This window comes from Lagenorhynchus albirostris, chromosome 8 (genome assembly GCF_949774975.1).
Source record: "Lagenorhynchus albirostris chromosome 8, mLagAlb1.1, whole genome shotgun sequence".
NCBI classification, from domain to species: Eukaryota; Metazoa; Chordata; class Mammalia; order Artiodactyla; family Delphinidae; genus Lagenorhynchus; species Lagenorhynchus albirostris.
Genome location: NC_083102.1, coordinates 75,428,737 through 75,442,991, shown reverse-complemented (window position 1 = coordinate 75,442,991; position 14,255 = coordinate 75,428,737). Strand labels below are relative to the sequence as shown.

The 14,255-nt window shown below is 32.5% G+C and overlaps 2 protein-coding genes across 8 annotated transcripts in view; one reads left to right on the top strand and one right to left on the bottom strand.

Moving 5' to 3' along the window:
- Positions 1-3,991, top strand: part of RUNDC3B (RUN domain containing 3B) — a 147,746-nt gene extending 143,755 nt beyond the window's left edge. For all 4 annotated transcript variants that reach the window (XM_060157173.1, XM_060157171.1, XM_060157172.1 and 1 more), the window contains one exon: positions 1,517-3,991. In XM_060157173.1, coding sequence (XP_060013156.1) covers positions 1,517-1,662 — 146 coding nt within the window. In that variant the 3' untranslated portion in view covers positions 1,663-3,991. The remainder of the gene's footprint in view (positions 1-1,516) is intronic.
- Positions 1-14,255, bottom strand: part of SLC25A40 (solute carrier family 25 member 40) — a 64,653-nt gene that overhangs the window by 2,793 nt on the left and 47,605 nt on the right. For 3 of the 4 annotated variants that reach the window (XM_060157174.1, XM_060157176.1, XM_060157177.1), the window contains 4 exons: positions 13,049-13,158; positions 10,551-10,632; positions 8,180-8,260; positions 6,622-7,819 (listed from right to left, as the gene is read on the bottom strand). In XM_060157174.1, the coding sequence (XP_060013157.1) occupies positions 7,707-7,819; positions 8,180-8,260; positions 10,551-10,632; positions 13,049-13,158 (386 nt within the window). In that variant the 3' untranslated portion in view covers positions 6,622-7,706. Of the gene's footprint in view, positions 1-6,621; positions 7,820-8,179; positions 8,261-10,550; positions 10,633-13,048; positions 13,159-14,255 lie in introns of those variants that run through there. The other variant, XM_060157178.1, reaches the window with a different exon arrangement.

Sequence of the window (14,255 nt, the reverse complement as noted above, 5' to 3'; positions counted from 1 at the left end):
ACCATGAACGTAATTAATGCCATTGAATTGTACACTTAAAATGACAGAAATGGTAAATTGTACGTGACATATATATTTACAATAAAGAAAATAGTTATATATACATACATATGTATATGTAATTAGTAGTAAATCTCTTTAAAACATTACAGGTCAGTAATGAATTAGAAATTTGGGAGAGACTATCCAAAGCAGTTGAGTTCCTGGAGCATTTAGCAGGAACTCTAGAGCTCATTTTGGCCTGAAATAGGTCTCTAAACTTAGACATTAAAAGGGTTCTTGAAACATCTATATCTTTTGATCCTGACATAAGATGATAAAACATTTGAAACCTGAATGTGACAATTACTCTTCTATATCTTTTCCTAACCCGTTGTATTTTCCTGTATTTTTTAGTCAGCAAAACTATGAAGTTAACGTTGTCATCTTTTGGTACCTGTTCTCATTTTACAAAGGAAAGAATAGGCTCAGAGAAGATGCCTTTCCCCAGGGCACATAGCTGTAAAGAACACAGGAGTTCGTTCGTGTCCCAGTGCAGTTCTTACTGAATTATCATTAATTACATAATTATTTAATGAGTGTCTCCTGTGTGCTAGCACTGGGAATATAATAACGAACACAACAAATTCCATGTCCTTTCTCAGAGTCTATAGTTTAATAAAGGAGAGAGCCCCACAGTTATCATACAGTATGACGAAGTGGGTTAAAGCATTAATACGACAACTATGAGAACAGTGCAGAGGGACTGTTTGAAACAATGTGTAATATTCAGAAACATCTGATATCTGGTTCAGTTTATACTTCTATAACCACGTGAGTAAAACCTAAGCTTTCCATCTTCTTTGGAAAACCGCTAGTTTTCAAAGACCTTATTAGCCTTTCACAGCCTCAGACCAGCCACTTATCGCTGGTACTTGCACACTGTGGGTTGAAACTTACTCAGCTCTGGAAAGAACTTGTTTTCCCCGGCTGCGGAAACAGATCTGCTATTCCTCCTTCTTGGGCCTACTGAAGTCCAGCACTGTGTAACAATACTCCTGATGCAGAGTAGGTGCTGAATAAACATTTATTCAGTAAGTGAATAAAAACTTCCCAGATCAAGCCCTCCAACTGAATTGAAGCAATTCTGCTTCTGCTGTATTACGTTACCTACATACGGATTTCCTGGTATTCCTGTGGCCTGAGCACTGGTATTGTTACTTTAATTTTTTGTTATTCTTTACTAATTGAATATGATCATATTCTCCAAAACAAGGTAAACTTTCTTGTTCCAAAACATCTCAAACTTCCATATCTAGAACTTTGACAAGAAGCACAAATATTCCCTCTGTAATGTTTTATAAGGGTACCACTGAAACTACTGAAAGATCAAACATGTTAACATATAGGTGTTTGATTTTATAGTTAGATGTTTGTACTGTTTTGTAGAGTATGTAAGATTTTAATGGCTTTAGGATCTTTTTGGTATTATGCTTCAAGGGAAATTAAATATTTGTTATTTTATCCTAATTTTCAGGTAAAGAAGATACTCCCTCATTACTTGGTCTCTGTGGGTCTCTAACATCAGTGGCAAGTTACAAATCTCTAACAAGCCTAAAATCTAATGACTACCTTGCAAGTCCTACAACAGAGATGACAAGTCCAGGTCTAACTCCATCCTGAAAAATTTTATGTAAAAGCCAAAAGTTTTTGTGTTGCAAATGTTCTATTTATGTAAGTTTGACTGCTGGGAAAACATCTGGAATTTTATATTGCTCGGGCACATGTCTGGAATTCTGTCGCTTATATTAGAGAATTCAGTCCACTCCATGTAAACTTCTAAGTGAAAACAAAATGACTCTGCCACTTTTCATTTTAAAATTCCTATATTTGTCACTGAGGAAGTTTAAAAATGAATAGGCTTAAAAAAAACTTTCAGAGATCCTCTAATCATCCATGGCAAATTGTACACATTTATTATTGAGCTGATTTTCATATATTTAAACGTGTCATAATTGCCAGAGACCGAGTTCAAGGTTTTATTCTAGAGACTTAAGCTAAGTATTTTCTTTTGCTCTTTTATTCAGTGATTAAATTTTCTAAGAATGAGTTACTTCATTTTTCATGAATTTCTTCCCAAGTTCTGATATTGAAATGCCTTGTCTTTAAAGTGAAGAGAAAGGTTCTTAGCTGCAGTTTCACAGTGGCTTATTCAGTTTTTCTTTATCATTTGGCATCAACCTAACATTCCACTTAACATTTTATAAATTTTGTAGGATGTGTCGTTAGGCAGTTACTAAAGTTGTTAGGGTCACAGGGAAAGTGTTTTACAGTATTTTAGACCATTAAGGTAAAGTGAATACATTTCTTGTTTTTGTTTTTCCAAGATTTTCTTAAAAGTTTATCAATTTCAAAATTGATCAAATTTATGTCTCATAAACTGGAAACATTTAAAAATGTAGAACAGATTTTGACAAAGTATTTTATCAGGAAAGAGTTCAAGTTCATTTAAGGATCTGAGACGCTTTTAAAGTTAAGGATCAGTAGGCTAATCACCATACTTAACAATGTGTCTGACATCCAGTGCTGTTTTTCTGCCTCGTATGCAAGAATGAATTGTGTCATACATGCTTTACAGCTTCCCTCATTAATCATACCATAATCTCATTTTAAAATTGATGTTAATGTTAAAAGTTACTCCACTTCTACAGGTAAAAAATTATTTTTTTTAAAAAAGCCATGAGCCATCTTTTAAATTTTTGCAAATTTTGGAACTGTTCATTTGTCCCTAAAAATTCCACCATGTTGAAAGAGAAAATGTATGAAGTATATTTTCTGTAGTAAGTAATATGAGGAAAACATGATCAGCTGTGCCAAAGAAGTTTTTATACATTGTTTACATGAAGAGGCTACTACAGTACTTATTGGGGACTTCATATGCCATTTTTATTTGTTAACAAAACACTACATTCAAACTTAGTAACTTTGACATATAGAGTGTTCCTCCTAAAATATTTGATTGAGAGGAGACAAGAAGCACTTGTTACAGTCATTCTTTGTATTAGAAATGTGGGAGTGTGGTGGTTCTCTGAAATATTTAGAGCTTTATGCTCATCATTTGGAATTTAAGATAATAAATAGTAACAAGGCTAGTCTTATATGTAAGACCATTCAAACAGGGTCATTTCAGGGACAAAGAAGCCCTGAAATCCCTTAAAATAAATTATCTTAGATGTACCAGAACATATTCAGAGCTTTATTCCTTTAGCTTGAGGCTTTAGTACTTGCAGTAATGCAAATATTGAGAAATGGTACCTTTCTTCTTAATTCTGTACACATTATTGTGAGTGAGAGGTATCTAAAGCAATTTGTAATCAGCCTGGGGTAACAGAAGGAAGGTTTAAATGAGGACAGTGGAAACCTTGGGAGGAGGGAATGGGAATGGTTAAGGAGGGGAACTTCAAAAATTTTAGGCTAGCCTTAAGCACTATTGCTGCTTTCCTAACAGCTATCAGAATGTTTAAATGCTTTCATTCATGGTCCACTCTCAAATGTCATTTATTATCCGTCAGTAATTAAAAAAAAATCATTGTTAAATTTTTTCCATACATTTTTATAATATAGAAACACAAGGTTCCATAATTGATCAAGTTTTTCAGATTTGCCCAATGTGTATAATAACTTGTGCATCTTAACATGCTGCTAAATGCAGATTTAAACATGACATCTGAGGATAATGACTTTTTCTCCTTTCTTGGAGCTCTTGGTATAAAATTCATCTGCTAATGTGACTTCAGGTTTCTACACAGTTCATTTCACACTAGTTATAGAGGTAGTTTGTTAATGTTTGCATGAGGTATGTCTCAATCTTTAATTTTAGGTGGTAGTGTTTCTTGTTCACACACCCTCCCCTAAATAGAATGCTGAACTATATGCTACTATTTCCATGTGTATTTTGTTGCCTTGATGTACGACACTTGTTGCATGTATATTAAACATTTTGTACCATGCAGTAGCAGTCTTATTTTTTTCCTTGACAAAAAGTTACTTTATTCAAGATGTACAGTGAACTTTCGTTTCAACAAATGTGGTAAGTGTATATCAACACCTAAAATACTAATATGAAAATGGTTTCGGAGAAATCCTCATTTTGTATCAAATTAAATACGTTTTATTTTTTTTTTAAATGACATGATATGCTTTAAAGCTGACAACATCTTTTGAAGTGGTACAGTACAGTAGTGGTTTTGGCAGTATTCTGATTTTATTATGTAACAACCATGTTTGTTTTCTCACCTGTAAAATGGAAACATCACCATCTTCTCAGCACCTGCCTGATGGCATCAGGATGTCAACATCAAATAAAATCATATGTATAAGTTGTTAAGCGGTAAGTACCAAATACAGACTACTATTAATTATGATTGACAGAAACCTTAAAAATCCAAGTAGACTCAGCTGGTTTTTATTTAAGTCATCTTTATTAGATTTACATACAAGTTTTCAAGTGGTTAAAAATGTTTCTCAAATTTACAACTTATGTAAATTCTTTGTTAAATTTCCTGCTGTTGGTTACAGTTTCTAGTTTTGATAAACTAATACACTGGATTACCTTGGAAATGTCACATGACTGCTTTGAACATCAGGGCTCCTTATTTTTTTTAAACTAGTCCACTTTGCTCTTCTGTAAGCAAAGCACCTTGTATTTTGCTTTAGCATTTGTTTTTTTTCACTGATAGAAGATAAAATTATACCAATGTCACAGTGGTACCTTTTAAAAATATATTTTAATCCAAACCCAAACTTTTGTTTTTAAATAGATCACCTTATTATAAGTCCTATTTTTCATACTGCCAGTTATTTTTCTAAAACCCAACTAAAACCAAAGTTTCACTACACAGCACTTGGCCTTAACACGTGACACATTCTAGTGTTTTCTGTTCTATAGCTGTGCTAAACTGTGCTACTCTATTTTCTTTCAGTTAAAAGAAAATACTGGTCTTGGGGGGAAAACAAAACAGAACACAACTGTAACTTCTAAAGCTGTGCCAAAAATACTTACTTGGCTCCCTGTTGCTTCTTGTTCCTCCTTTGGCGGACAAGGCCCCTTGGACTCCATCTCCAATCTTATCTCCTACCTCATGGCCATATATACTCTCCGCTCAAGCCACTGGCGCTAAATACCACTGCCTGATTGAAGACTCCCAACCTCCAGGTATGTTTAATTGGATCGCATGTCCTAATCTTAGAAGCATCTCCTGACCAGTCCCTCCACCACAGGCTGAGGGGAGAATTCTTCAGCTTTTCCATCACTCCTTTTGTATACTTGTAGCAATCACAGCTGAAACCTGAAGGCCAGTGAGGGTATCTGAAATGTCATCTTATCTCCAGTGCTTTTTATACTGCCTACCACATAAAAGGTCTCAGTAAGTGCTGAATGATAGATTAAAATATAACAGCAGTAATTTATTTTTAAAAGTTCATTTTGGAAAAAAATTTTAAAGTGATACACTAAACTTTCCCACATCCCTGTAATTTGTGCCCCAGAAAAAAAGAGGTTAGGATTTAAAGTAGTCAAATGTGGCTAAATAAGCATAGTGAATAGTCTTCCTAGAAATAAAAGAAAATTTTACTTTAATTCTATATTACTTTTTTAAAAAGTCAAACGTGTATTATATGAAAGGTAGCAAACATGTAATACTTGCATAAGACATTTTTCTTAAAAGATTTAAATGTGTAGGTTAGAAATTAACATTAACAGAATGAAACTGTTTCCTTTCAGAAACATTACCAAGGACACAATTTGTAACCAAATGCTTTTCAGTTGGTACTGTTAATGCTTCTGGACCACTTAAGTATAGAGAAAGCTTCAGTTCAGCCTTCATTTCATTCAGATACATTGCATGTAATGTATGTTAGAAAAACTGTAGGGAATTAGATTTATTTAAGTTATTCTAGTCATAAAGTAAGAATTTTTCACAACTGCAGTCAGTAGTGGGGTGGGGGGAGGATGAAAATTTCCCTTCCGTTGTTTATAAGTGACATTAAGTTGAAATATGTGACCGCTTTTTGAGAGCATTTCAAAACCTAAATTTTTCTGCCTTTTTCTACCACTTATCAAAAAGAAGCCTAGCAGAACCAAGGTAAATTTAAATTTAATACTGTTAAACATCAGTGTTCAAGATAAACTTTCATGTGTGTGTGTTTTTTATGTATATGTGTGTAGTATAGCATTAACATAATGATTTTATATGAAAATATTTAGCTAGAAGCACAGTGATATTTTAAGAAAGCACAAAATATTTTAATGAAAATATAAGTCAAAGTTATAAATATATTTTTATGGATATATATGTTGCAAACTTAAGGTAACACAGGATAAAATAAACACAAAAGGTTAAATACAAACCCTACAGAGTTTATTTCTGGTGAAACATAAACAGTTTTCTGCTATATTAGAAAATAACATTAATTCCTCTACCAACACTAGAGATTTGGCACTTAAATATATTACTCTATTTTAGGGAAAAAAATGCTTCACATTTTCATAAAATTCACAGAGACTGCAATAAAGTGCTTTTTCTCCCAGGATACAGATCCTGAGAAAAACAAAAATATTAAAAAAGAATATTGTTTCCTGTCTTGAAATCATATCCTTTTTATTTCGTTCTTACATTCATTAAATTATTTAGGCATTAGCATCCAGTGACCAAAAGCTCTTTCTTCAAGGAAACTGCTGCCTGTTTAGTTCTTGGTCTAGCATACTAATGTGAGATGTGTAAAATCAAGGGACATTTTGGAAATACTCTGTGACTGATACTGTGGTAATAGTCTCAATTTTGCTAGAACAAGCCAATAGAAATGACCTAGAGAACTCCACAAATGGTAATATTTACATTACAGGACAGCTGAAACCTGTGCTGACAGAGCATTTTTACTGGTCTGAATATAATGTGGTTTTCCACTGTACACCCAAGTTTGACTGAAGTGAACATCTGATACAGGCAGTAAAAGCTCCCTCTCTCTTGCAGAGACAGTAGATAATACAGGGTCTTTAGTCATCAAAAACAGCAGCATATCATACAAATTAGTATATTTTTGGTTCATGAAGATAAAATAACCATACACCTGTGATCAGAAAAATCCTAATATTCATGAGGCCTTAGAACAGTAACAAGGTAAAAAAAACAAAATACCAAATGCATGTGAATTTAAAAAAATAATAGGTAATATGTGGTATATGTGAATAATGTTATCTGAAGACTGCCTTCCATTATCTACTTTGCTGAAATACTTAAATATCTATGTCCGTGATTTAAATTGTATAAAAGATTTGCGAATTTTTCTTTTAGACTCTCTACATCATTCAGCACACAATTCAAAATGTTCTGTTGTCTCTGACACACTCCCAATAGGATTAACTTAAACCAAGATTTGTATCAAACTCTGAGATTATTGCTTTCAGTGTAGGATAATTCTTCGTTTCTTTACAAGAATGCTCAATGGTTATGATTTCTGGATTTTTTCAAAATCTCAAAAATTAGGACAAAAAATTTATTTAAAAATTAGGATTATGATTTAAATGCAAAGTAGAAATTTTATTCATTTAAATTATAGATAAGAAAGATATAAAACCACTGTAAGATAATGGTGAAAAAAAGCTCTTGTCTAAGAGTCTCCATTTTATTATTTGGCCATGGTTGTTATTTCAGGTTGAAATAGCATCTCTAGTATTGCTGTCTTCGAGCATTTTGTTTCTGGAAAAAAGACTTTGCAAATTCATATGTACTGATCATAACAGCACAAGCAGGAGCAATTTTAATTAAACGAGGAATTAGGCCTGAAAGAGAACAGAAAAAATTCACAACAAATTTTACCTTATTTTTTTAAATGTAACTTATTTGGTTTCGTTCTGATGATAGTTATCAAAGTAAGTGAAGTTGATATATGAAATACTGTCCCATAAACTGTTGTCAAAGAAGAAGCCGAACTGCTCACTCCTCACCTCCCTAGAAATATCAATAGTAAATCTACTGTTATTTAACATTTTTAAACTTTTATAGCAAAGATATTTAGGAGGAAATAGTAAATGTGAAATATTTTCAGTTATTTCCTACTGAAAGGTAATTTAGGAAGGTGATAGATTTAAAGGTAAAAGTAATCATTTTAGTCAATGGTTTGATAAAGGAAATATTTTTACCTGTAAATAATCCGGAAAATCCATTCTTAGCAACAATGTTCTTCATTATAGCCCACGTTGACATTTGCAAAGGCATAGAAACTGTTAAAATAAAGAAATGATGCTATAATAAATTACCACTTAATTTCTAATACAGATAATACACATAAAAGAGTGTTTATGGCCTTTGTGGTATATCGTTTCACTATAGTAAGAACAGATCTGTCTACCTAAAGAGCTATTTTAAATCTTATTTTTAATAGTTGGATTCATTAAAAAGAAAAAATCATGAAGGCAATAAGTTTTAAGGTACACAGGACAAGATGCAGTCAAAGAGGAATATACAGAAGACTTCTTCTGAATGGATGATGTCTGTTTCTTAAGCTTGGTGGTATGTATATCCTTTGTACTTTTTTCCACATCTTAACAATCTTTCATAATGAAAACTTTTAAAGATGTACAGAAATCTTCATGGGGTTCCCAAAGCCAAAGTAAAGCCCTGATAACCATTTTTCATGAATTTTTATTGCATACATTAAAAAAAAATTTTTTTCCCCAAAAAGAGGTTTTGAGGAAAACAGTTCATTCCTCTCTAGTGAGGTCCTGCTTTATTAAAACCTTTCTGAATACTAGATGAACCAGTCTTGAAATAAATTAAAGCAGCACTGTCTCCTCCAAAGGGAAGATTTTTCCTGTAACTAACAGTAACATCTCACTTATTTGCAATTACTCAAATATCTGCAACACAGTAAAAACTAATTTATGTATCTTTTGAAAACAACAAAAACAGATGTTACTGAAGTTCAAACATAAACCTCATGAACAAGCTGTTCATACATAAAGTTTGCTTACCTTCATTTTACACAACGATTACAAACATCTGGCTTAGCCCACAGACTACTAGATGCAACAGGTGAAAAAAGTCGGCCGAGAAGTAGGCATACTACCATGTGAAAACTGTGAAGCTGAAGATTTCAAAGTCGTGGTCTCAGACCACTGAATGTTGGGCAAACACTCCTAAGTGATCCTCACTAGCTTCTGAGAGCTGCATTATGAAACTCTACAGTAATCAATGTGTACAATGATGACAACTCTGTCATGAAGAAAGACTAAAGTGTGTATTATTAAGTATGCCTAGGAAAAGGAAAAATTAGAGAAAGATAGCTTTCAAAAACAGCTTTTTAGAATTTGCCACTTAATGAAGAGGGGCTCATTATCTCAAAATTTCTTTCATATAAAATATCAGATTCTCTGCCTATGAAGATAAATGAGGTCTTGTTGATTTACTTAAGAAGCTAAACTATCAATATAAATAGTGTAAGTATAAATATAGTAATTACATACACATTTTAAAACCAAGAACAAAATATTTATGACTGGAATTTAACTTTCTAAAAAAAGTCAATGACAAAAACTTTACAAGTTGGTAACTTATACTTCATGTTTAAATTATTTCATTTAAATTCTGGAAACAACTGGTAAAAGAAAGGAGGCAAAGTAGCTGGGTATTTCTAATCTTATAGAACTCAAGTCCCAGACTGGTCTCTATTTTAATAGCAGGGTGAAATTAATGTAAAAGAGAAAGAACAGAAAGAGTTATCAACTGGAGGTAAGCCACTGCAGAGCTCTAACAGAACCTCGAAAGTATCTCCTGCCTAAAGATCCAACATCAAAGAGCTAATCCTACAGGTGATAAGCAACTTCTTACAGTGTAAGGAAACACCGTGATTATTAAATATTTCAAGCATAGACAACAATAAAATAAACACTCATCTACTGACCATTCAAATTTATCAAATCCTAACAATTGTATGTTTCAGAAACAATCGAAGCCCCATTTCCAGTGGGCTTGCTATACTTTCTATAATAACGACAGACTGGATCTAGTAGAAGCAACTAACAGTACGCTTTTGTTCTAGAAGAAATTAGAGGTTATAAAGAAGTAGATGGGATAATAGGCAGAGAAAACACATCAAAAGAAGGGAAGCTAAAAAATCAACAACAACAACAAAATGTGTATGCATACGAATGAAACAAGATGCACTAAGAAAAAAGGTTTCCCAGTAATTGCCTATCCTTCATCCTGGTTTGCCTACATTTATTTGAAAGACTACTTACATAATTTAATCTTCTACATAGCAGGTATGAGACTTAACTCATGGCAGGCAAAATACATAGTCTTTAAGATTTCTTAAATTTTTTGTTTAGGTTTAGAGTATTTTTTTCTGGGTATTCCATTCTGACCGTGTATTAGTTTGAGTTAGATAAAGAGTAAGGTAACAAAGGAAAAAAAAAGTCTTGTTTTCCCTATTTTAGATATTCCTAACTTAGTATCTGGAAAGAAAAAATTTTTCATGGCATCTTAAAAATGTTGTAAATTCATTACACTTACTTTTCCGACTGTCATACATCCAAAGTTGTGTCTGCTTTTGTGTTTTTACCACATCAAATGGCAAAGTTACAACAGCTGCAAACTAACAAAAAGTAAAACTGATTTAAATCTATTTTTCCTAAAGTATTTTAATATTCTAATTAGCACATTACTTAATAAGGATAGTAATAAAAATCACAGCTAAACTGAAACATAAAATGAAACCAGAGGTATTTTAAAAGAAGCTCTATTAAAGAAAACAGATATATGTCTTACATATTCCTCCCAAAATTCAGGAGTAAGTAAACAGTCTCAGAAAAGTTCCCCTATTCTCCTGAGGTCACACAACTATCAGTGGCAGAGTCAGAATTCCAACCAGACCTCTTTGACTCTGAAACCAGTATTCACATTTTCTGATGCTCCTGTGTGTTCCATTATTCCTTTTCTACATATGAAGGTATAATATTTTAAAGTGGAACTTCTCAAGTATCTAGTAAGCATTTAAAGTTTTCCAACAAATGTTTTTAAAATAAATATAATTTAAAATTAAATTTAAATAAAGAAAATGTACTTTTAGTTCCATATACCTTTTCTTTATAGGTTTCAACATATTTATCAAATGTAGCTCACAAGTCACATTTTTTAAAACTTACCTCAAAATGAATCAATTTAACAATTATTTTCATAATGCCCTAATTAAGCAATGAAGGTTTTTTGAAATAATAAATTCCCTGAAGAATGTCTCATAATATTTGATACAACAATCATACAAAGTAAAACCTGGTCTCTATTTTTTGCTTCCCAACTCACATTTGGCCAATATGCTCATAAAATACCCTTTAAAATCATTATATTTATTTCACCTGTCAATGTTAAAAGATTTAAGTTCTTGAAATCAGTTTCAAAGATCTCAGGCAAGATAAAATCAATTATTGTGTCTCCATCTCCACAATCTAACACATACAGTTGTCCCTTAGTATCTGGGGGTATTGGTTACAGATACGCAAATCTGCAGATGCTCAAATCCCTTATATAAAATGGTGCAGTAGAGGCGGCCCTCCATATCTGCGGTTCTGCATCCGTGGATTCAACAATCAGGAATCGAATAGGTTGACTCTGCAGATGCAGAACCTCTGGATAGGGAGGGCCGATGGGAGTATCAAAGGTAGCAACAATGTGGTATAAGCCTGACACTTGGTAAAATGATATAGTTTAGGCTATTTTGTTTTCTGACAGAAAGCCTGGACATTGTCCCACTGATGTGCTTTTTCTGCTGTTATTTGATAACAGTCAAAAGGCAGCAATATTTTCTAAATCATTAAAATTTTTTAAAATAAATTTTCTATGTTAGGCAGAAGTAGTAGAATAGAGAACGTTCCTTCGTATTACTGGAAAGCTGGGACAACAGCCTATAGCCATTATTCAATGGCTATAGGATATATAGCCTTTTTTTTTAAGATATAAAGCATTAAGTACAGAATTGGTTCTATAATTCCAACTGTTATGAATCTCTAAATATAAATAGTACTTGTTTTTCTTCATTCGTGCTGGATTAATATATAAATAAAATAAAGTTACTTTTAATCACCTCACAAATAAGAAAGATAATGAAAAGATTTTGCTGGTATTCTAACTACTTAAATTGCTAAAAAGAATTGCTCTTTTACCTCAATAGTTTTATACCCCACTAGGCTTAATTTGATAAGATCTCAGACCCGGGAATATTCACGTCTAAATTTTGAGCACAATCTCAGGGGCTTCCTTAGCCTAGGTTTTCTGACACAGTTACTCCAGTATTTTTCTGCAGGTCTCCATGACCTCACTATGCTCCTTCACTCTTGTTTTCATTTGGTTCCAATATGTCAGCACATCACTCTGTGTCATCACAAATTCATTTTCTAAGTATGTGGGTATAAGAAAGCTCTTTGTGAGCAAGAGCATGGTGATGAGAATGTGCATAAAGGCAGTCCACTACACAGCTTTTCATTATGTGGAGGGGTGGCAAAAGGTGAACTCTCTACTACCCAAAAATGGTCATTTGAGATTTCTCCCTTCTGACTATAACTTTTATTAAAATTCTTTTAAGAGGTACTCAGCCAAAATGTTCCCAAAGAAACAGGAATTAGCAGCAAAGGATGAAATTCCTTCTATTCAATCCGATTATACATATGAGATGACACTCTATAAAATATTAACTAACCAGATCTACTGGCATTTAATGACCAAACTGCCAAATACCTTGTAAAGAATAAAGTACTATTTAAACTCTTACCATTATCACAACTGTCATCTAACAGATCCAGAAGATTCAGAAAAATATAATGTATTTGCATTTTAAAATATTTAATGGCTAGTAATTTATCTTCAAAATAGGGTAGTAAATACTTATAAAAATTTTAAAGCACTGCAGCCCCAAAGTACTATCTCAATAGACATGAAATGCTACATAATATTTTGTTCTATTTTAGTAAGACAATTATCACTATTGTGGAATATTAACAACAAAAGAATAAACTTACAGAACCAGATAATGCCCCTGAAGTAAAGTTGATCATAAACGTCGGTTCACATAAACCAGATTTTGCACACAACCACTTCTTTAAAACTTCATAGTTATACCAGTACATTGCTGTAAAACAGAGAATGAGATGAACACATATTTAGAAATTAAATGTGGACTTTAAATAGTTAAGGAATACTGTATGTTAAAGGAAAGAGAATTCTAGTCTTGACACACCTTGCTTTCTGCTTAGATACATACTAGGTGAGATTTAAAAAAAAAATTTTTTCAATTATATTCTAGTCGTCTTCTTATAAACAAAAAAACTATGCATCAGTAAAAAGTAGGACTTTAATTTCAAAACCTGACAGGGACAGGAGAGGAAAGGAAAAGTACAGTTCCATCTCATTCATGAACATTGATGTAAAAATCCTAAAAAATAAAAAATAATCAGCAACTGAAGCCAGACTATCTCATAAATGATCACATGCTATGACTAAATTGAGTTATCTGATGAATGCAAAGGCAGTAGACATAATAAGCACTTTAGATGCCATATACCACATTAACAGAATTGTATGATCATCTAAAAATGATGGAAAAGCATTTTATAAAATTCAATACACTTTCATTTAAAGCAAATAAATGTCTTAGAAACCTAGGAATAAAAGGGAAATTCTCCAACTTGATAAAGGATATGCGTCAAGAACTTGTAGCAAAAATTATTAATGGTGAAACAACAGAACTATTCCCTTTAGAATGAGGAAAATGATAGGGATGCAACACTATCGCTGCTATTCAAAATTGTACTAGGCAGCACAGGAAGCACAGTATTCATAGAAAAAAAGCTGTAACTATTAAAAAATGAAGAAATAAAGTAGTTACAATTTACATATTATTGTCTACATAGAAAACGTAAAAGATAGGCAAATTAGAATCTGTAAGAGTTTCCAAGTAGCTGAATATAAGCTAACAGACAAGAACTGACGGTAACACTGCAACAGCCACAAAGATTCAGACAGCTTTGTTTAAATAGGTCTTTAAAATAGGCACTGAAGGTTGTGGGTGAGTGGTACCTATAAATGAATGTTAGAAGAAGAGGTTATATATGTAACCTTTATAAAGAAAATTTCAAATCTCTACTAAAAGACTTTAAGAGTTATAAAGAAAAAGGACATTCCTACGGCAAAAACCAAAAAAGGTATCATGAAGATTTTTTTATTACG